The sequence below is a fragment of the Panicum virgatum genome, chromosome 3K, assembly GCF_016808335.1.
Source record: "Panicum virgatum strain AP13 chromosome 3K, P.virgatum_v5, whole genome shotgun sequence".
NCBI lineage: Eukaryota > Viridiplantae > Streptophyta > Magnoliopsida > Poales > Poaceae > Panicum > Panicum virgatum.
The window spans coordinates 10,965,905-10,987,810 of record NC_053138.1 but is presented as its reverse complement, the minus strand read 5'-3'; the positions used below and the strand labels follow the sequence as shown (position 1 = coordinate 10,987,810).

The window sequence follows — 21,906 nt, the reverse complement described above, 5'->3', positions numbered from 1 at the left end:
GCCAGCGGGGCCCGCACGACATCCAAATCCAAGAGAGCACGTCGCTGACACACCACCTCCCTCTCTTTCGCCGCATTCTCCACTCCGTTGGTCTTCGCCTTCCACGTCGCCGTGGTCGGTGCCGTCCGAATCCAAAAACCCTAGCTCCCCTCCCCTTCGCCCGCTCGCCGGAGATGTCGTCGTGGCTGCGCAGCGCGGTGAGCCGGGCGGTGGAGGCCGGCGGCCGCAGCGGCGTCGCCCGCGCCGTCAAGGGTTACGCCGACGCCGTCGCGCACCACGCCGGGCAGGCCGTTGCGGACATCCTGCACGACCGCATGGTGAGCTAGCTCCCCTCCATTTCGTTAGCGCTCCGAGCGGGCGTCCCCTGCGGCCTGCCCAAATCCTAATGCGGGGCAGGTCTGGGGCGCGAATCAAACACGGGCATATTCCCTTTGAGGGGTGGATTCATTGCATCTGCTCACCAATGCGATGCGCTTAGTCGATCAGTTGTAAATTGGAGCTTTAATCTGTGGTGTGGCTATAACTGCTGGTGCCCGTAGCTTGGGTTGCTCTGGACTGAAGGTTGTGTGCTTCAGAGTCATTAGCACATAAAGGAAGGGACAGTGAAGTTAAGACTTCCAGTCCTAGTTTAGCATAGATGGACCACTACTGAGTCCTTGATTATCTCCATTGGTCTAAGTTGGTTCTGCTACTGTGTGATCTGCAGGGTGCTCAGAACTATAAAAGTTTCAAGAAAACAGTAGCACGATTGGAAGAGGCAGCAGTTTCATGCCGTGGGGGTGAAAGAGTTGAATTGTTAAAACGCTGGTTGGGGGCATTGCAAGATGTTGATGGTGAACTTGGAGGTTCGGATTTAAAGGTTTCTGAAGATCATGATCCTTCTGGTGAAACAGATACTACGAAAGCACCAATGGTGAGATTACATGCTCACAAATTTAATCACTTGCCTGTTTGTTTCATATAGTTATTTGATACTGTTGAGTTTAGTTAAGTCGTTTGTACATATCTTAGTTATCGTAAACTTTCTGAAGTACATATATTCTTCTTAAAATGACATTTTGGAAGTAGGTTTTGTTCTATGATGCCGATATTGATGGAGCACCTATGAACTTCCGTGACGTATTCTTGTACAGCCAAGCACTTGAAGGTATTACGCTATCCATGGTGAGTTATTTGAACCATGCTCTCCCAGCCACATGGCTATTTTTGTTCGTACTTAGTTAATGCTAAGGACTAATTATCTTTTCTTTAATAAGATTCTTGAAGCTCCTTCTGAGGAGGAGGTTTCACTGCTTTTGGAAATATTCGGGTGAGTGTGTTTTATGAAATCACGCATGGCATGCCTGTATTTAATATTTCTTCATGAGATTAAAAAAAACGAAGAGGAGTTACATTTATATATTGGGATTCCCGTATCCTTATAGACCTTGTTTCGTTTCCTTGACAACCTTTTTCTCTGTTCTCTTTATGGATTATACATGCTGAGCATTGGTGGTTGTGGTTTCTTTTTTGGTTTATTTCATGCCTCATTGTCCTGTTCCAAGTTTACAGCTCGGTTCGCCATTTCATAATGGGCAAATATAAGCTTACCTAGCTAGCATTCTGCTGAAATTACATGCCTCAAAACCATATTTATTCAAATAATTAACTCATTAACATTACTAATGCTTATAGTTTTTCCAAGCATTTTATACTATACAATCTCACCTACTTCATGCACCTTAATTCTCTATTGTCTTCTCTTATCAGTGATATTTTGTAATTTACTGTATTGAAAATTGCAATGCTATTGATTCCTGCAGCATATGTCTTACTGGTGGGAAAGAAGTGAACAAGGAAATCATGAGCAATGTACAAGACTTGGCTAAGGCATTTTCAGAATACAAAGATGAAGTCCTGGTATACTTTTGGTTTGCCTTTAGGCATATCTGTTTTCTTTTGAAAAAAAATGTAGACATTAACTTGTGTTTTTTTTGGTGGCATCTCTAAAATCAATGGTACCTAATAATTCTGGATTTTTCTGTTACTTAAGTGTTTACCTATCTACGCTGTTGTTGGATACAACCCCTAGATGGGAGTGTTTACCTAGGTTTTCTTCTAAGACCTGAGTTCTGTTTTTGGTCCTTTTCTGTCAACTAAGTTTTTGAGTCTTGCAATATGGGAGTGCCATTCTGTTTTTTGTTTCTCAAAATTGCTTTCTTATCATATTTTCTCAAAAATCTTATGAGTTACTTTTACATCATGCATGCCTACACTCGCCTTGTCTTGAAGTCGAAGTCAGTGTTATGATATGGTTATACACTTATACTAGTCAAGGTTTAGTACCATATTGATTTTGTTCTGGACCAAAAATAGGTATACTATGAAAAAATATCTCTTGATGAATATAGTGACACCTTGGTACCATAAATATATATATATATATATATTTGTATAAACTAGGTCAAATTTCGGATGGTTTGACTTAAGACAAGCTATAATGCGGGGAGTACTCTGGTTTCAAGGGTATTATATATTAGTTTAAATTTAGTTTTGTGTTTGTTACTTTGTTTTTGTCTAGATTTGGAGCCCTTATTTAGTCTCAATGTTTGATATGTGGCCTGCACATCAATACATCAACTGAGTCCACCTAAATATTATTTTCAACTGGCCTTTCTCAATCCAAGTTGGGTTTCATACCCTCATGTACGAACTCCTAACTTTAGAGTAGCGAGATCTAGTTCCTATATGGTTTCAGTGTTCCTGAAAAAGACTGAATGAACTTGAGAAACTGTTTATCTAAAATATATACATAGTTACTATTGGTTATTGTTTGTGAAACATTTCCTGAGATGCACTTATAGCTGTGGTTAAAAAAAATATCTGATTTTGTAATGTATCTGGTGGTTCACTGTATCTGTGTGAGCAGGTAAAGCGTGAAGAGCTGCTTGAATACGCTCAAAATATCATTTCAGGCTTAAAGAGAAATGCTGACATTATGAGGTGACTGAATCTGCTAATTACCTGTGAATATGTTGTAACTAATTGCTTCAGCTTCTTTTCTTGTAGCTTAATTGCAAATACTTTTTTTTCAATACTATATCTTAATTTTCTTAGCAACTAATCACACCAAAGGAACAAAGTGTGCAAATTACACGATGGTCATACTGAAATATCAATATCGTGGGCCATACCAGAAATTGTCGTGCATTCATGCAACAACAAAAGTCGCCAAACACTTTTAAAGAGACATATGCTTGGTTTCAGGTTAGTAGCTGATTCTGCAGCTTGTATTTTACAGGATAGACGCTGAAACCCTAGAATTGCGGAGAAAACTAGATGAGAAGCAGAAATCACGAGCTCAATCAGCTGAAGATCAAGATAAAACATCAGAGAAGGTTGCTGTTGCAAATCTTGAGGTATTATCAGCTCCTTCGCGTACATGTAGCATGTAGTTCTTCTCTTTTTGGACATATGTGCAGCAAACCTTTTTAATTTTGGCTATCACTATATTTCTAATTATTAGTTGGGAAACATGATTATTGCATGTAGATTTGTCTCAAAAAGTACTACTACCTCAGTTCCAAATTATAGTTCGTTTGACTTTTTTGACCCAAAGTTTGACCACTCGTCTTATTCAAAAAAATTGTGCAAATATAGTCAAATTTAGATCATTCTTGAAGATCTTGTATTGATAAAGCAAGCCACAACAAAAGAAGTGGTATTTTGCTTAAATTTTTTAATAAGACGAGTGGTCAAACTTGGGGTTAAAAAAGTCAAACAAACTATAATTTGAACGGAGGGAGTATCATGCAATTTAACTTTATTAAATTTGAATATTCCCTCGGGGTTGTGCATGCCTATGATACACCTACTTACTGCCTAGTATTTGCATTGGTGATTAAAGTGTTTACTAATCTGTTTTGTTTTCTTCTACTATTCTAGTGATATTTTCCTTTTTAAGGTCTGAAAGCTGATAACTATGATCTGTGCCTTCTCCAGGCTTTCAAAGAAGCACTTAATGAAGTCCGTTTATGTTCTAGAGTTGAAGAACTTCTACTGAAGAAGAAATCAATTACTCCTGGGGATTCCCTGGATGTTCATTCTCAGAAGGCAAGTTTGTATTTTATCTTTAGACTCTTTCAATTTTGACTTGTGATCCCTTGACTTGTTGTGGAGTGTAATTAGACTATTAATCATGGCAAGCGTTGGGGCTGTCAGGAGTATATTAAACTTTCTTTGGCTTGTCTATGTTTTCAGTCATTGAGAGTGTAAGAACACCTCCTTTACATCAGTAGCAAGGCTCTGGAAGTCTGGATTGTCAGTTGTAGATCTTCGATGAATCTTACTTCTTAAGAAGTATGGGCTTCAGACGTCCTTATAAGAACTGATAACAATTATAGGAGTATGTAGGTGTGTGTGGGATGTGTGTGTTTGTACGGCTATTTTAGCCTTTCTACTTCTTTCTTAATGCAATGATATGCAGGTCTCCTGCGTATTCAAGAAAAAAAAGAACTTATAATAATAGGAGTATGCATTTACCTGCCAATACTTCGATTGATTATGTGGTGGCTGCCTATTTTAAGGACATAGTTGGCAGACTTTAAAAAAAGATTGATAAAAAACACTTGCATCTTTGATGGAGCTGTCCCTATTGTGATACCGGTAGTGAGATCTGTGGAGGTGGGGTCCCTTGGCAAGCTGCAGGAGCTAAGCAGCTTCGGAGCTGCTGGCTGGATAGACATGTTTAGGGCTTTAGGCCCTGTTTAGGGCTTTAGGCTTTATGTTGGTCATGGTTTGTTGTTGAGTGGCGAATCTATGTTCATTGTAATGTTCTTGCACCATTCCTTATAGGCCGGTGCTCTGTACTTCTCTTTTCTGTAATGAAATGAAACACAGCTCTCCTGCATTTCTGAGGGAGAAAAGATCTATTCATATGGGTAGAATTTATGTGGCTCAGCTTTGTCTAGCTTTTGTTTTTGTGACTGTTGAAGTGTTTATTGCTGTAAGACTTTCATTTCTGCCTTCAAATAGTTATTCGAGGAGCTCCTCATCACACACTCTGTTTATAGCTGCATATCCATGACCTGCAACGCTAACAGCATTCACAAATCATCAGGTGGATAAACTAAAGGTCTTGGCAGATTCCCTGGCAAGTTCATCCTCCAAAGCAGAACAACGTATTTTGGAGCACAGGTTTTGCTTCTGAAATTGTTTTTCCTCTATGAATCATTTTTTTATGGCATACAATCCCATAAAAACGAAATATGTTTCATTCTTGGATGTTTGCTTTGGTTTTATTCTTTGGTTGAAACTTTTGCTCCATCGTTATACATGCTTGAATTTCCTTTTATCATCAAGGACTCTGTTGAAAACCAGTTAAATTATTTATGCCAGCCCAAGCAGCATTTCAGTCCATTGCTTTGACATTGTAAATTTGTAATGTGTCATATGCTCTGACCTGAGTATCAGGACTCGCGCGTTCTTTTTTTTTCCCGGCCGGTGGTATTAAATAGCTGTGTTTTCGACAGTAGTACTTCCACTTAACAACTTGTGTTTGTCAATATGTTAGTTGGCTGATCATACACTTCACCACTTTTTGTATATTGCTATGAAAATGCGTCATGTTGTATGTTTATAGACCATTTTTTCTTTGAAAGTCTGATATAACCAAATCATGGTACCGGCAATTTGATGTGAGTTTTCATTTGATATGGTACCAGGCGCCAGAAAGAAGATGCTCTCAACTTTCGCGTGAAAAAAGAGAATGAAGTAAATGCTGCTGAGAAGGTAAGAGCGCTACATAGCTTACATACAGGTGTGGAAGGTATTGAGTGCACTTTTGGGACTTCAAAACGAGTGGAAATAAGCAGAAGTCCCTTTTGGAACATAGGATCATATCTACTAATAAGGAATTTCATAGGAAAGCACACTTTCACTGAAAATGATGTTTTTTTTAACTTTCACAAACAAGACCTTGGTTTAGATGTGTCAAAATGCAATGCATCTGTTGAATTGTCTCTACAGCTTCTTGTCCCCATTTTTATGCTTTAGGATAATAGGAATTTAGTTTTGCACCCTTATTTTAGTTCTATCAGAATATACATTTACTTGTATGATGTCAACTTTTATTTGCATGCTGTTTTATGCATGCTATGAAACAAATATGCATGTGCTTTACTGTGTATTTCAACCTCCAAACCTGCTTATAGTGCAATCAAATGAGATATTAGATATCTTATCTTACTTTCTTTTGTACGGTCTGATAAAGGAATTGCTTGATGAGATTACTGAATTGGAGAAGCAAAGAGATGAGCTTGAGGCACAGCTGAAAAAGGTAATTTTTTCCTTGCTGTAACTATTTGTGAAGATACGTTTTTGTGTAGTTCCATTGTGTAGGAGTGTTCTCATGCCTTGTCATCTGTGATATACATATACTGGTATCTAATATCATCTCCAGAATATTGGACACACATGGTGGTATGGAATCTTTTTGTTTGAACTTTGAACAACTCACCCATCTATTGGTCTGATTATAATGACTCATTGGTAATGTACTGTGGCTAATGAGAGGACCCTGGGAAGGGTCCCTGTTCTGAAATGCAAGCTTCAGGCAATTGCCAGGACATTTAATTGGTGATATGAAATTTGATGATCTGGGCAAAAGAGTTGTTCTTTTGTTCTCTCTATCTAAAACATGGCCTGTTCTTGTCTGAGCAGAAGAGCCATGAAACTTGAAATAGGAATACCCTCATGATGGTCAGTGTACTTTACCTGGAATTAAGCATTAAGCATTAACCTATAAAACTAAACTATACTACACTTGCTTGCTGGAGAGGTTGCAAAAACTGACACCAGAATAATGTGTTGTTTCTCTTTAACATGCTCTGCAAAAATTTCACAAGTTCACTCTGATAGTTCTGTTGAACTATGTTCTTTTGTAAAGATATTCCTCATTTGCAGGTCAATATATCACTAAATGCTGCTAATGGCCGGCTCAAGCAAACTAGGGAAGAGAGGGACCAATTTGATGAAGCAAACAATCAAATCATATTTAGCTTGAAAAAAAAGGTCTGATGTTTACTTGTGTGGTCAACTCAGTTTTATTAAGAATCGTGCATTTCTATCTTTCTCCCATGATACTTTCAATCAAGTTGTGGTCTGTCAATTTCTTTACATCATATTTGTTGCACAAGGTGGTGTTTGTTTCATCTTCTTTCCAAATCTACTTAGGAGGATGACCTCTCCAAATCCATCACCTTGTGTAACGTGGAGTCCAATGTAGTCAAGATCTGGATCGGTTTCCTTGAGGACTCGTGGAAGCTCCAGTCCTCATACAATGAACAGAAGGAAAAGAAGACATGGTATGGTAGTTGTTTTCTGGCAGTTTTTTTTCTGTTATTTCATTATTTGTGCTGTTTGTCTTTTAAATCAACCGTGGACTATGACAACTACTCTGGATGAAGTTGTGTGCTTACCTAGTTTTATCCTTTGTAATATGTTGTGGCCTTCGCAGTGATGAGCTGGAGAAATGTGTGAGTGAGTATTTAAAGCTGACAAAACATCATCTTTCAGCATTCAAGGTAAGTGGAAGTTGTTATTCATATATGCTGGAGGCATTCGTGCAATACGGTATCTGTCTCCATTTTGTGCTGTCAGACTCATTGTCGTGTTTTTCGTATTTATCAGGAAGTCCTAAGCCCATTGATTGAGAGTATCAAAACATTTGTCGATAACTTGGCTGTCTTGAACTCAAGGTACTTCCATAACTTTTCTATTTCTATCACATACTTTGATATGTTCAATTGGTTTGATCACTACTGGTTTTACTTGCCTTGTAGGGAAGAAGATGCAAAAGAACATGGGAATGATGAAGCATCTGAGACTGAGAGAACAAATCCGCGTAAATCCCTCGAAGAGGAATATCTGGAAACAGAAAAGAAGGTTCTACTCAGTTACCTTGCTTTAACCTGGTTTCGCAGTATGTGCTACAGTTTTTTTTTTTATACAAAATTTGATTTATTGTGCATGCTTCTCACTACTTTACATAGCATGATTTAACATATTTGAAATAGGATCGATTCTTATCACTCGCGAAACATTATTTATCGTTACTCTTATTTTATAGCTTCTAAACCTGTTGGGCTTATTCCCCCTTAAAAAACTAGACCAAATAGTCTGATTATGTTAACTATCCTTTTCAGATTATAATTGCTTTCAGTATCGTTGATCACATAAAGAAGCTGTTTTATTCTGAGCAAGGGGCTAATTCGAGGTACCATCTGTGTTCTCTACTTGGTGGATTATTTTTAAGTTTGCATCAATATTATCTTACTCCTTGAGACTTCTAATATTTCTTCAGGAGAGATGACCCAGATGTGAAGAACTTAATCGATGAGATTGAGAAAATGAGGGAATTGTTTGAGTCTGTAGAAAGGCCAACACTAAGCATAGAATCTGAGAAAGCGAGACCGCTACCTGTTGAGGGATCCAAACTGAGTCCTTCACCTCTTCAGGCTCCAGCTACCCCAAAAGCTGCACACGTTGACTCACCAAAATCTCCCATGAAACCCGAGCAGCATTTCGATTCTGATTCAGAGCTTGCAAACCTGGGATCCGAGCTTGGGAAAGAGGACAGAGAGTACTCAGGTGAGGAGATCAGCGGGTGGGAGTTTGACGAGCTTGAAGAGGATCTGAAGAGTTGACATCATGAATCGACCAGCAAAAGTTCAGTTTGCTTCACTGACATGTATTATCTCAGAAAAAAAGCACTGGTTGATGTGTATATAATGCTGTTTGATTGTTTTGTCGCACTGTCAGTTTGTCCAGTTTTAGGAGACGCGGGCTAAGCTGTGTAACCTGGGCAAGGCATTTGCTATTTGTTTGTCCTTGCCATGGATGTTTTATTTTACATGTACACTGAACACTGTTGTACAAGCTGTAAATCCAGAGAACAGACACTTCAACAACATTTATGACCTTGGACTGTTGGGTTTGAGATTTACATACATCTCGAATGCCTGAATCTATCAGGAGTCCACATAAATCCTGCCGCAGCCCTTGGAAATTCACGTCCAATCTGGCCCCAGTTCTGTTGTGATAAAATTGAACCACGAAGATGGCCAGTGCAGTGCGTTTCTCCCTCTCAAAAAAAAAAATGATGGTAACCTGGTTTTGGTGTTGGTACTGACAGTAAAAATACTGTCTTCGAAGTTGCAATTGCAAGACAGATCGCATTACCTTAGTCGTGACTCGTATAAAATGGTGTATGCTGGTTAAGAAGAGAATAACGAAAACAAAAAACAAAAAGAGAATAACGACCACAGTGGGAGTCGAACCCACGACCTTCTGATCCGAAGTCAGACGCGCTAATCCACTGCGCTATGCGGTCTTTTGTGCCAATGGTTTCAGTAAAATTTAACTATTTAATATCAAGAAATTAATGCTCCCATGTCTCGTAAACAAACCCTGTGGACGCACCCTATTCTAATCACTTAGGTTGGCTTGGAGGTGTTCTTCAATGTGTATGAGATCTCTTTAGTCTCCAGCAAGCTTCAAATGGCCGGGGTGAGGCATATATATATAGCCCTCCAACTTGAACTAGCCGTTTAGAGCCGTTTGACACTTTTCTGCGTAGGTATCGGAACTTCCGGTGCTAGGGCATCGGTTCTTCCGGTCACACTGCACTCTGAAGTAATCGTTGGCTTCTCTGACACAGTTGCAGCGACTCCAGGAGCCATCGGTTAAACCGGTGCTAAGGCGTCGGTTCTTCTGGTGACACTTGATCTTCACGTAGCCGTTTCACCCTTCTTTTCTTGCTGACGTCATTGCTCCGATGCGTTGCTCCGGTGGGCATCGGTTCTTCCGGTGCTGCTGCGCACTTGACATCGTCTCTGGACAATAGTATGTTGAATGCACCGATGTCTCTAAGTGACCCGTCAGTTCAACCGGTGCCTAAGGGCTGTCTTGACTTGATCCCATCTGGCACCAAAACTTGCACCGATGCATGGGTGTCGGTCTATCAGACAACCATCGGATGCACCGATGGTGGGGCCATCGGTTTAACCGGTGTTGCTGAATCTGCATCTTCTCGTCTAATTCATCGTGGCGATCTCTGAATTTTCACTATTCTTTGGCACCTCTACGACTGATTGGACTTGTCATCTTGATGATGGATTGGACTTGGCGTCTCGATGATGGATTGGACATTGCGTCTCGACGATGAATTAGACGTGTTGACTCATATCCATGGGACCTAAAGACTCCTACAAATGTGATCTCACAACCTTGTTAGTCCCATTGATTATGTTGTCACTCAATCACCAAAATCACAAACAATGGCCTAATTGGGGCCATGTTCCTTACAACGATCCTCTGTGTGGAAATCAATTTCACAAGTTTCTCGCACGATTTTTTTCCCAATGACGTGCTGCCATGATTTGTTTGAATCAAAAGCTGGGTGGGAAGACGAGGGTTGAGGAATGGCATATGTACTTCAATCTGGGTCACTGGATCAACATCCAAGGGGCATGGAGGAATTAGGTAATTTTACAATTATTAACCGACCGTCCTTGAATTAGGTAAGGACCCATTTGCAAATTCGCCCTCCCACCCCTGCACACCTCTCCTTAGATGTTGATCCGTTGACCCATATTGAAGTTTGCACGGTTTACACGGAGAGATTGATTTGCACCTCATATACTCATATAATACGAACAATCTCCCAAGCAACATACACGTGATGATTGGTAGGAAATCAGCGCTTCAAGAATCCCAGGAATGTTAATGTCTTGGATTCTTCATCATCAACCGATCACCAGAAAAAGAAGGCATGCACCGATGCACGTGAGACAAAATAACCAAGCTACTTGCTTATTATTGGTGACGTCGTTCGGCAGTGCGACGAGCCTGCCATGGCGCACGCGGCATGTTTGCAAGCCCACCGAACTTGGCACCGCAGCAGCAGCGTGCGCTGACAGCTCCTGCTGGCAACTGCCGCTGAGACTGCTCCTGGCACCCGCGGCCCCTCCGTTTTGCCCTAGGAATTGGATTTCTATGATTAGCCTAGAACTGCACATGAATATCTAAAGGCGCAGCTACCATTCCCCGTGCATCCCGTTCCCAGGCAACTGATCTTCCTGCTATATGCAACTGCCGCTGTTTCAACTTTCCCATCTGCTCATCATCCTCCTGGACATCCGGCCGGCTTTCCAGTTGACAGGTTTATATAGTGCGTGTGTATAACACTAGATAGACAGCAACTTTAATTTCTTGCAGTTGCAGTATTGGTGGTTAGATGGAGAAACTTACTGTAGTCACGCGCTACCAGCGCAGACCATCTAGGACTTCAAGTCTACCAGCTACAATAATCACCGACCTCCGAGAGATCATGCTATTTAGTAACTCGACCAAGGCAAAGGCTTGGTTGCTAGACTTCGTTCTACTTGCTAGAGGCAAGTTGGCCAAAGGGCCATGACACATGATTATATATATGCCATTAGAATCGTCATTCTATCTGCCTGAATGTATGCGACGTGATTGTGAATCATTCAGGAACAAAGTTAATTTTCCGCAAACCATGGCAACCAAACTATTTTTCGTTGAAAAAAAAAATGAAAGTGTAGTACTTCGGCAAACCGTTCATTTGTCTGGGAAAAATCCATGTTGCAAATATAGGACTATCGAATTACTTGCATAAGCAAGAACTGAGGTGGGGGTGGAACACAGCTGAAAACCACATTGCGGATAACCTTGGCTGAACACACAATGCTGGCAGACACAGAAACATACCATCTATGAAGACTTTCCTAATAGCTTCTGGGCAATGAGGCAATGAGCTTGTGGCCATGGCTAGAGCGTTTTCTCAAAATTCCCCATGCACCCCATTCCCTGCAATTATTAAAAGTCGCTTGTTGGTGTTGGGTCACCCACTTCGGTGGTTCCACTGAATGTCTATATGGGTCATACTTAACATATATCCTTATCACCATCTAGCAAGTAGAAAGTGAAGAGTTGAGCAAAAGGATAATCGTGGTTTTCAGTTACGTGTTCAGAGTACCCTCCCTTTTGCAGTACCACAAAGCACAGGCAGATGCAGAGGCAGCAATTGGGAGCTCCGATTCAAAAGAGTTCATCAGAATCACCTAAAAGATTCAGTGCTCAAGCATATCTTCCTGATGATGCTTTCTTCAGTTCGAGCAGATCTTTATGTTCTAATTCTTCTGATGTCAATCTAGGATGATTTGTGACGGCACCAAACAGAGTTGTATGCCGCCTGCCACTGGAAGAGATCACAGCCGTACAAAAAACAGCAAGGCAGGATTATTCCAGCACCGTTGCTCAAATGGATGTGAATTATTCCAGTTTCCAGACTAAGCAATACCAGTTTAAGCATGGCAGTACGAGGTAGCAATCGCATCAGGTCAAATCACTTGCCAAAAAAGCTGCGTGGCAAGGCGCCATGGCTGGCTGCCGACAGGTGACCTTTGCTCGCCATTCTGAAGCTCAAACTGAGCTGTCCTGGTCACGAGCCCCTACAGTCCTACTGCAGCTCTGCAACAGGCTGGTTTGTCATGTTACACTCTTGGATCAGATGCTAGTATTTCGATATATACTTGTCCTATGAACACAGCCGAGCAACAGACAGGTGCGTACGTATGCATGGGTTCGGGCTTCAGACTTCAGGGATCATGTGTAAAGAGGTTCAGAAAATATTCCTCAAACATTCAGAGTTGAGGATATGGGACAGTGTGAAGCAAGAAAAAAGGTGATGCGTGTGATCAACATTCAGATAGTTCTAGTTTGGATTAGAGATGCTGGAGTTTCTAAAGAATCCAAAATACCATGCCTTTTCTTGTGCCAAGAGTGAGTTTCAGCACCGAGTCACTGATGGTCAAAAGATGTGTGAAATTCAGGCAACCAAACTGAACCTTCATGTTTGTCTGTGCCAAATTACTAGAGTACAACAAACGACGAATTAAAATAACAAATGGTTCTCATCACAGCAGCAGTACAAAAAGGCCGCATGCTCTAAGCAAATGACAAATGTAGGCGACGAATGAAAGATATGGTGAGACATTCAGTTTTGCATATCTTCCTCACGCTGATATTTTCTGTTCTGGCCTTTCAGGTGCCTAACGTGAGCTGACACCGCAACACCTTATCTGTGCGTCCTGGTTTAAACAAGTCATTTACGAGCTTAGCTATACACCCGCAGTTAATTCGTTACTCCCTACGTTCCAAATTATAATTCATTTGACTTTTTTAACATCAAATTTGACTACTCATTTTATTCAAAAAATTGTGCAAACATCATCAAAGTTAAGTCATTCTTGAACGACTTCTATTAATAAAGCAAGCTCACAACAAAAGAAGTGATATTTTGCATAAATTTTTGAATAAAACGAGTGGTCGAACTTGGAGTCAAAAAATTAAACGAACTATAATTTGGAACGGAGGGAGATCGAGTACACACTCCCTCCGTTTTAAATTACTATGATGTTTAGGATAAGCTAATTATACCATTAAAAATGAAGAGAGTATTTACTTAATCCTAAGCCATACTAAGGAATCATTCCAACCATCTTGTTCTTATTTCCACTTGAGGGATTATAACAAAGGTCGGTACTTGTGGTGCGTACACTTTGACTCTAGTAGCTGAGTAAATTGGCCAAAAATCATATTCAAACAGTCACAGAAAAAGAAATCAGGTGGTAGCATACATCACACGAGTTATTTTTTTCCTTTGAAAAAGAATTGTGTGCGAATTCGTATTAACTTCCTCCGGTGGCTCACTAATGGCCGTCCTTCTAAACTATGGGGGGCTAGGTAATGAAATGCCTTAAGGAGTTCAACAATGCATAATTTAATTTGAGTTGTTGAATTATGACCCTAATTGAATATGGATTTTGTTAATTTACACAAAGGAAACATCAAGGTAAGTTTACTAAAAAAAGGAATTTGTGTTTTTCAACAAAATTACGTAGAAAAGGCAATAAATTTTTTTAAATTACTACAATTCTTTCAGTCAAAGCTTTAGTGGTTTCACACGTGCATGACCGCTTCCTATGACTTTCACCATCTGAAAAAGGATCAGATCTCTAACCATTGTCAGCCTTCACAAGTTGCATATGCTAGTCATTAATAAGGCTCAGCCACCAAACTAGATGATAGAGATGTAAAGCTTGGACCTCAAACCCAAAGGATAGCCAACAGCAAAATGCAATAATAGAGACCTGCAAAATGAACCCCAAAAAACATATATGGGATTAACATACTGCTTGATCAAATCAGAAAATCCCTGTTGGGAGTCAATACTCCACATTGTCTGAATGAATATTGATCCAGCGAACGACAATATGGTGATCTACTGACGAAATAGCAAGTTAATAGTCAACATAGAACTCACCTGTTTTTTCAGCGAATATGTATATTCAGATTGCTGACTCTTGTTCCGACGACTTGCAGAAGCTGCTTGCAGCACGCAGTATCCGAGCTCCTTCCACCGTGACAGAAGAGTAATCGCCCCCTCCGTTTTCTACGGGCCGGCAAACAGCATCCCAACATCCTATAAAACCACCCCGTGGCACACACGGACATGCATCGCGTCATACTATCATAGTCCAGACAAGAAGAACGAGACAGCTAGCCTAGCCATGGCGAAGCGCTGGTGCCTTCGCTTCGCCACGCTCCTGGCGGCGCTCCTCCCGGCCGCCGCCTGCCTCGACTTCGGCTTCTACGACAGGACGTGCCCCTCCGCCGAGGCCATCGTGCAGCAGACCGTCGCCGCCGCGTTCAGGAACGACTCCGGCGTCGCTCCGGCGCTGATCCGCATGCACTTCCACGACTGCTTCGTCAGAGTGAGCACATGCACAACCATATACTAGTATAGCGTGCAGTGTGCTTACTGTGTATGTGCATATTGATGTTATTCTCACTCCATCTCATTCCGCCTTTTCTCTTTGTATCTATACATCGGTATGATTCTTTTTTTAAAAAATTTATAATTAGTTTTAAAAAAATATAGTGAGGTAAAATCTTTTCACATTCCATGAAAAAAAATCCAGATATATATCATGCATTTCCATCTCATAAATATTATTGTGAGGAAAGAGGAAGCAAGGACTTCACCTGAGACTCTGAGAGTGACGTAGTGACGCTCCAACCTCCTTTGTTTTCAGGGCTGCGACGGCTCGGTTCTGATCGACTCGACGACGAATCCGAACAACACGGCGGAGAAGGACGCGGCGCCCAACAACCCCAGCCTCCGGTTCTTCGACGTGATCGACCGCGCCAAGGCGGCCCTGGAGGCGCAGTGCCCCGGCGTCGTCTCCTGCGCCGACATCCTCGCCTTCGCCGCCCGGGACAGCGTCGCCCTCGCCGGCGGCCTCGGCTACCAGCTGCCGGCTGGCCGCCGCGACGGCCGGATATCCCGCGACACGGACGCGCTCAACGACCTGCCCCCGCCCTTCTTCAACGCCACCCAGCTGGCCGACAGCTTCGCCTCCAAGAACCTCACCGTCGAGGACCTGGTCGTCCTCTCCGGCGCCCACTCCATCGGCGTCTCCCACTGCAGCAGCTTCGCCGGCGTCCCCAACAACCTTGCCGACCGGCTCTACAACTTCACCTCACCTGACAAGGTATTTCGTTCACACTGAAGTCGTTCTTACCCACCTATCAATTAAAATTAATTACCATTGCCGTGGTGTGCAGATTGATCCGGCACTGAGCAAGGCCTACGCATTTCTGCTCAAGAGCATCTGCCCGTCCAACAGCAGCCAGTTCTTCCCGACGACGACGACACTCATGGACCTCATCACGCCGGCGAGGCTCGACAACAAGTACTACGTCGGCCTGAGCAACAACCTGGGCCTCTTCACGTCGGACGCGGCGCTGCTGACCAACACGACGATGAAGGCTCTCGTCGACTCCTTCGTGCGCAGCGAGGCGACATGGAAGGCCAAGTTCGCCAAGTCCATGCTCAAGATGGGGCAGATCGAAGTGCTGACCGGGACGCAGGGAGAGATCAGGCGCAACTGCAGGGTCATCAACCCTCTCAACGCCACCACCACCACTGCTGGAAGTCATCAGGTTGTCGACGAATCAGGTTCTTCAGGATTCAATGGAGTGGCTACAGAGTGACGTCTATTGTGAATGTGTGACATTGCAATAAGTAATGAGCAGGATGGCCGGAACTCATCCATTTTCTAAAATGGACAGGGAGAAAGATGGCGTGATCACTCTTGCAGCTTGTTCTAAGTTACTTTGGTGTTCATAATTTGTGCATGTAGCTTCATTGTGAGGAAGAAATAATGGAATCTGTGCGACTGTGCGTCTGTGCCAAATATTGTTGTCCTATGCTAATATGTATGCTCATCTGAGTAGTGAAATGGAAACTTGATTTGTTCATGTATTTTCCACCAAAGGAAAGAACAAACATAGGCAATTATTATTGCAAAATCCTTCCAAACTATCAATATCAGTTAAGATTATCCAAAATTAAGAAAATCTACAAAGCATATACATTCCTCCAAAAATATGCCTAATGAAGCTTAATAAGGCGATAAAAATAGAAGGCATCTGTCTTGCGACAACAGTCTTTTAGATTAAAGTGACGCAATCAACGAATGATATGGACAACCAATTTTTTTAAGTCTAGTTGACCCAGTTTGTCCCTACGTGCTGCAACTGAGAATGATTATTAATTGAATCCACCCATTTTTTAAAAGACAAACAAAAAAAAATTGATCCAATTTAGACCCTTGTCGTTTCTCATCAGCGACGTTCATAAAGAATATGGACCTAGTTGACTTGACTCAGCACTCATCCCAATCTTTGCTGACAAGTGACAACATCAGTAGTTAGGTAACCTTGGATTATTTTTTTTAGCCAATAGCTCAACTGCAGCGGAGCAATTGCTGAGTATTGATGTAACAATTTTTGGTTCTACTATGATGCAGACAAGTTTTCCGGTTTCTTTTGAAGGATTATGAATGCACACATGACACATCTTCACTATGAAGGCATTGTCGTTCTCAAAAGGAAAAGGAAAAATCAATGCCGACAATGCCTGTTTAAGATTTTCTTTCATGTGGAACTAGTTGAGTGTGAAACTATGACTCAGAACCTTAAATAATGTGTGTGCTGGGATTTCCCTTTCCACTCCGGTTCCTTGTGACCTTGTCCTATGTCGTTATATCTTCCTAACTTATTCACAAGCAGCAATTATACATGCAAAATATGCACATGGTGTTTTTTTCATAGTTAACAATCAACTTATTCTCTCGAAGCTGGGGAATATGCGGTGCAAACTCCTCTCCAAACATGTTTGAGCCACAGTTTCCAGAAGTGTGTATCTTAATATAATGATTTTTTTTTCAGTATTGCGTCTCTTTTTGGCCACTGTTTTACTAAATAGTTATTATGGTATTTTGATATGAAGCCCACGAATTCTAAATCTAGGGAAGCTGAACAGTTGTAAGGTGAAAGGATACCATTTGAACAGTTGAAATATAAATTTACCAATGAAATCAGGATACCCTACTGACAGTAATATCCAGAGAAAAAAGTGAACTTACTTGAAATTTCTCCAGTAATTTTGTTTGACAGAGCATTCATATCGAGAGCAGTTGCACAAAGGATCACATGGATCAGGAAGGATTGCATGGAGCTAGTTCTACTCTCCTGACCTTGCATTGGGGCATGAGAGCCATAAGACGGAGTCTTGACCGGCTCTTCCAAACTTGCACTTGACATAAAATTTTCATCACGTCCACCGTATCTGCATACTCTGAAGAGGACACTCAACACTGACATGGAACGGAGTTACAGAGGTACATGTGCCAGTATCTTGGAATGGAAGGAAAATTTCAAGTTTTCAAGTGACATCTTCCAACTGACCTTCCTGCAAAATACAGGCAACCCATCAAGCTGTTGAAAGCTACAACATCCATAATAATCCATTGAATCAAGAGTAATCACTTACCACAGAGAAATGTCCTCTGCTCTTGGCTCTTGCGCACTGACATCCCACCAGGACACCTCTTACATCATGAAGAAGTGAACTCTCCGCTAAGCCCACCGCCCACGGCCACGGGTAATGGCTGAACAACCTACCGGCATGGACCTTCCAAGCCCGCACGACTTGCCGTACACCACCGCCAGCGGGACGCTCCTTGAGTGACCCTGGCCATTTCGTCGAGCGCCTCACGTGCGGCTCTCCCACGCGGCCGCTGTCGCGCCGCGCCATTGGCCTCAATTGATGCTGCTAGGTCGCAGTGCGCCCGTGCCCCTTCTCCTGTGGATGAGCAGCGGCGAGGCTTGTCCCGGTGCGGCGCGCACTAGACGCGCCGCCAGGACTGGAGGCGACCAGGAGCGGCTCGGGCATGGAACTGGCGAGGCAGGCAAGGCTCGCAATCACCGAGCTTGGTGGCGGGAAACACGCGTGCTCCGCGGAGTGCCCTACTACAGCAGCGCGGTCGCCGCTAGGTCCATGCGCCGCCTGAATGCTCCGCCGCTCCGCGCTCCGGCGAGCCGCGGCCTGAGGCAGTGCGGGCGCGGACGGAGTTGGAACCCAAAGGCCAAAAGGGTGGACGGTATTTCAAATACCGTCCACCCCTGGGTGCCTGCGGACCATCCGATCGCAAATCAATGGCCCAGATTAGGCGAATCGCAGAAGCGTCTCCCCGTCTTCCTCGTCAGGCGCAGCGCGCGCGTTCGCTTTTGCCAGCGAGGAAGGCCAGCCGTGGCGCGACCAGACGTGTATGCGGAAGCGCCGCGCCCGCTTGCGCATCCGGCGGCGCCGGCGTGGAACTGCTCCGCCGCGCCGCGGCTTGCCCCGGCGCCGTATTGACTGCTCACCGGTCACCGCCGGCAGGCACGCGCTGCAACTGCAAGGAGCCAAGGACCGAACGAACTTGGCGCGGCGGCACCAGTCAAGAGCCTCTCCGGAACGCGGCCCGGCGGCCATGGTAGGCTCCTGGCGGCCATCGGCGCCGCGCCACTTTCCTCGATTGATGCTGCCAGGTCGCCGTGCACCCGTGCCCCTTCTCCGGTGGATGAGCAGCGCGCCGTCGAGCGGCGCATCCTCTCGGGCTCCTGGCGAGGCTTGTCCCGGTGCGGCGCGCACGGCGCACTAGATGCGCCGCCAGGACTGGAGGCGACCAGGAGCGGCTCGGGCATGGGATTGGCGATTGAGGCACCCCTCGCAGTCACCGAGCTTGGTGGAGGGCAACACGCGCGCTCCGCGAGATCCATGCGCCGCCTGAGTGCTCCGATGCGCCGGGGAGCCGCGGCCTGAGGCAGCGCGGGCGCGGAGTTGGAACCCAAGGGTGGACGGTGTTTCAAATACCGTCCACCCCCTGGGTGCCAGCGCACCGTCGGATTGGGATTCGGCGGTCCAGATTAGGCGTATCGTAGAGTTGTCTTCCTCGTCAGGCGCCGCACGCGCGTTCCTCGCTTTTGCCAGCGACAGAGGCCAGGCCAGCCGTGGCGCGAGCGGGACCAGGCGTCTTTACGGGAGCACCACGCCCTCTCGGGCATCCGGGATCCGCCGAGGCTTTCTCCCAGCGCCGCCTAGATGGATTTATGGCGACGAGCCGGCGAGAAGGTTTCTCGCGAGTGGAATCGGCACGTCAGGAGCAAGGCCGACGAGCCGACGGCCGAACGAATTGGCGCCGGCACTAGCCGAGAGGAATCAACTCAGGCTGGCACCTTTTCTTCCCTTCTTCCCGATGAGAACCCACGAGAGGGTCCTCGTAAATCGACCATGACTCATGACATCGACCTCGCCGCGCTCTGGCCTCCCTCCCTGTGCGTTCACGCCGCCGTCGTCACAGACAGACCGACCCCCCTGGACGACCGCGCCGGCCATCCGGCGTAAGCTGCGCGCTTGCTTGGTGGAGGCAACACGCGGCGTGCTGCAAAACGGAGAAACGGCGAGACTTCCGGCGCCGGAAAGGTAGGAACGGCGGCCTGGGTGCTCTGCCGCTCCGGCGAGCCGCGGCGCGGGCGCGGATTTGGACCCCAAGGGTGGACGGTATTTCAAATACCGTCCACCCCCTGGGTGCCTGTAGACCGTCCGATCTCGAATCAATAGCCCAGATTAGGCGAATCGCAGCGGCTTCTCCCCGTCTTCCTCGTTAGGCGCCGCGCGCGTTCGCTTTTGCCAGAGAGGGAGGCGGCCAGCCGTGGCGCGAGCAGGAGCAGACGTGTATGCGGAAGCGCCGCGCCCGCTTGGCCATCCGGCGCCGGCGTGAAACTGCTCCGCCGCGCCGAGGCTTGTCCCGGCGCCGGCTTGACTGCTCGCCGATCACCGCTGGCGACCAGAAAGATGCTCGCACGTGGACGTGGGATCGGCGGCAGGCACGCGCTGCACCAACTGCAAGGACCGAACGAACTTGGCGCGACGGCATCAGTCAACAACCTCTCCGGAACGCGTCCCGGCGGCCATGGTGGGCTGCCGGCCTGCCGCACGCCTCAGAAGAGTACTCTTCTTCCTGCTGCCTAGCCACCAATCTGAGATGGACGCGACCTGTGGGCCCGGTAGTAACAAGGCCGTGGAGACCAGCCGGGGCGAACAACTCGAACCACACCATCCTGCTGAACGAGCAGCCAACGATCAAGTGATCAACGGTTTCTGTTTCCTGATCACAAAGGGCGCAACACGCATGGTCTTGCAGAGGTTGACGATGTCCTCTGCTTGGCTTGTGTTCTATTTGCCGATCTTTCCTCCTCAACTTCATTGGACCTTCCATTTTTCTTTCATTCTGTTTTTTGTGGTGATACAGGGGTCACAACAAACACAAGGAAGAAATAAACTCAAAAAACAAGCGAAGTCGACGAGTCAATGGAGTGCCAACCACCAATTTACGTACATGAACAGCACCCCAAAGCTAGGTTCCAAAAGGTTCACAAGTATCCAATTTAGGATTCAATAAGGAAAACTACTACTACCAGCTATCTAGCAGAGAATTCAATAAAAGCGAGAGAAAAATCATTAATACAAATACATAGTTGGCATTTTTACCCGTTTCATATGATTTTGTATGGGTATGTTGCAGAATTGGAGAGAGCTTTGCCTGAAAGAGTTGGAAAACTTCACTGGAGAATTACTGAAGAAGGTGAAGCAACCCATCAGGCAATACAACGCCGGTGCTGCTGCCTGCTACCCTGCATACTTCGGAAGCACACACAAGTGCGATGAGCGCTCAAGATTCAGGAGAGGATGGAAGAAAAATCAATAGTTGGGCATGTGTCAAAGTGTGGTAGCAGGTTCCTCGCAAAAAAAAAAAAAAGTATGGTAGCAGGTCTTAGCATGGTCCATGACCATGAGGCAACTTGGAATTGATGGAACAACTGGGCAGACATTGGGTTACTCTCATGCTACAGATGGACACTGGATGGAGTCCTAAGAGTTGGTATCACTGAGAAGACAAGCATATGCAACCTCCAGAATCAGTCAAGGAGGGGCATGATCCATTAGCTGTGTTTGAGGATTGAGGAATGGTCCAGGGGCAGTAATAATCCATAATCAGTCAAGGAGGGGCATGATCCCATACTAATTGATTTTCCTCATATTTAAGCTACAACCGCTCCTTTCCACTTGCAGAATGAACCATCTGTTACTTCCGTAGCTCTAAACCTTCAAGTCTGAACTTGAAGGTGCTTTAATGGCTTCCTCATGTGACGGCTTCCGATGACTTTTGCCATCTGAACGAGGACCTGACCTTCAAGCCATTTTCAATCTATCGTGAGGCTTCCATTTTGCTACACCATAGTTAAGCCTCAACCACTACCAAATTAGATAGAGATGTAAAACTAGGGGCTTAAACCCAAATAAAGGGTAACAGCCAAGCAAGCAAGCAGTTACTCACAAAACGAACCAAAAAAAAAGCACATCGTCAATTACAAACGAGTTGAGAGGCATTG

General features: G+C 44.7%; 2 protein-coding genes, 2 long non-coding RNA genes and 1 other non-coding gene across 7 annotated transcripts; 2 read left to right on the top strand and 3 right to left on the bottom strand.

Annotated features, from left to right (window-relative positions):
- The first annotated feature begins 42 nt into the window (after positions 1-42).
- On the top strand, positions 43-8,987 carry LOC120697523 (coiled-coil domain-containing protein 150-like). Of its 2 annotated transcripts, none has more exons than XM_039980782.1 (18): positions 43-317; positions 707-913; positions 1,069-1,164; positions 1,257-1,309; positions 1,803-1,899; positions 2,909-2,982; positions 3,281-3,398; positions 3,982-4,092; positions 5,099-5,175; positions 5,703-5,769; positions 6,251-6,316; positions 6,943-7,050; positions 7,213-7,343; positions 7,496-7,562; positions 7,669-7,736; positions 7,821-7,960; positions 8,184-8,254; positions 8,342-8,979. In XM_039980782.1, the coding sequence occupies exons 1-17, from the start codon at positions 174-176 to the stop codon at positions 8,207-8,209; spliced, it is 1,650 nt and encodes a 549-aa protein (XP_039836716.1). In that variant the 5' UTR covers positions 43-173; the 3' UTR covers positions 8,210-8,254; positions 8,342-8,979. The 2 variants fall into 2 exon arrangements, with proteins under 2 accessions (XP_039836716.1, XP_039836715.1); XM_039980781.1 differs by having other exon boundaries at positions 48-317; positions 7,821-7,923; positions 8,342-8,987.
- Positions 8,988-9,296: 309 nt separating this feature from the next.
- Positions 9,297-9,370, bottom strand: TRNAR-UCG. The gene has a single exon. It is a non-coding gene; the product is annotated as a tRNA-Arg (tRNA).
- A 3,495-nt stretch (positions 9,371-12,865) lies between these two features.
- On the bottom strand, positions 12,866-14,545 carry LOC120697520. Of its 2 annotated transcripts, XR_005684517.1 has the most exons (3): positions 14,387-14,545; positions 14,084-14,213; positions 12,866-13,151 (listed from the first exon to the last, which is right to left on the bottom strand). It is a non-coding gene; the product is annotated as an uncharacterized LOC120697520 (long non-coding RNA). The 2 variants fall into 2 exon arrangements; XR_005684516.1 differs by lacking the exon at positions 12,866-13,151 and having other exon boundaries at positions 13,907-14,213; positions 14,387-14,528.
- On the top strand, positions 14,523-16,386 carry LOC120697519 (peroxidase 5-like). Its single transcript, XM_039980779.1, has 3 exons — positions 14,523-14,837; positions 15,159-15,617; positions 15,691-16,386. The coding sequence occupies exons 1-3, from the start codon at positions 14,634-14,636 to the stop codon at positions 16,117-16,119; spliced, it is 1,092 nt and encodes a 363-aa protein (XP_039836713.1). The 5' UTR covers positions 14,523-14,633; the 3' UTR covers positions 16,120-16,386.
- A 1,082-nt stretch (positions 16,387-17,468) lies between these two features.
- On the bottom strand, positions 17,469-18,661 carry LOC120697522. The gene is made up of 2 exons (XR_005684518.1): positions 17,963-18,661; positions 17,469-17,881 (listed from the first exon to the last, which is right to left on the bottom strand). It is a non-coding gene; the product is annotated as an uncharacterized LOC120697522 (long non-coding RNA).
- Positions 18,662-21,906: the final 3,245 nt, after the last annotated feature.

Coding starts and splice junctions, on each gene's coding strand:
- LOC120697523 (XM_039980781.1), top strand. CDS start 174: ATGTCGTCGTGGCTGCGCAGCGCGGTGAGCCGGGCGGTGGAGGCCGGC. Junction 3,399..3,981: donor TTGCTGTTGCAAATCTTGAG/GTATTATCAGCT, acceptor TGCCTTCTCCAG/GCTTTCAAAGAAGCACTTAA. Junction 5,770..6,250: donor AAGTAAATGCTGCTGAGAAG/GTAAGAGCGCTA, acceptor GGTCTGATAAAG/GAATTGCTTGATGAGATTAC.
- LOC120697519 (XM_039980779.1), top strand. CDS start 14,634: ATGGCGAAGCGCTGGTGCCTTCGCTTCGCCACGCTCCTGGCGGCGCTC. Junction 14,838..15,158: donor TCCACGACTGCTTCGTCAGA/GTGAGCACATGC, acceptor CTTTGTTTTCAG/GGCTGCGACGGCTCGGTTCT. Junction 15,618..15,690: donor ACTTCACCTCACCTGACAAG/GTATTTCGTTCA, acceptor CGTGGTGTGCAG/ATTGATCCGGCACTGAGCAA.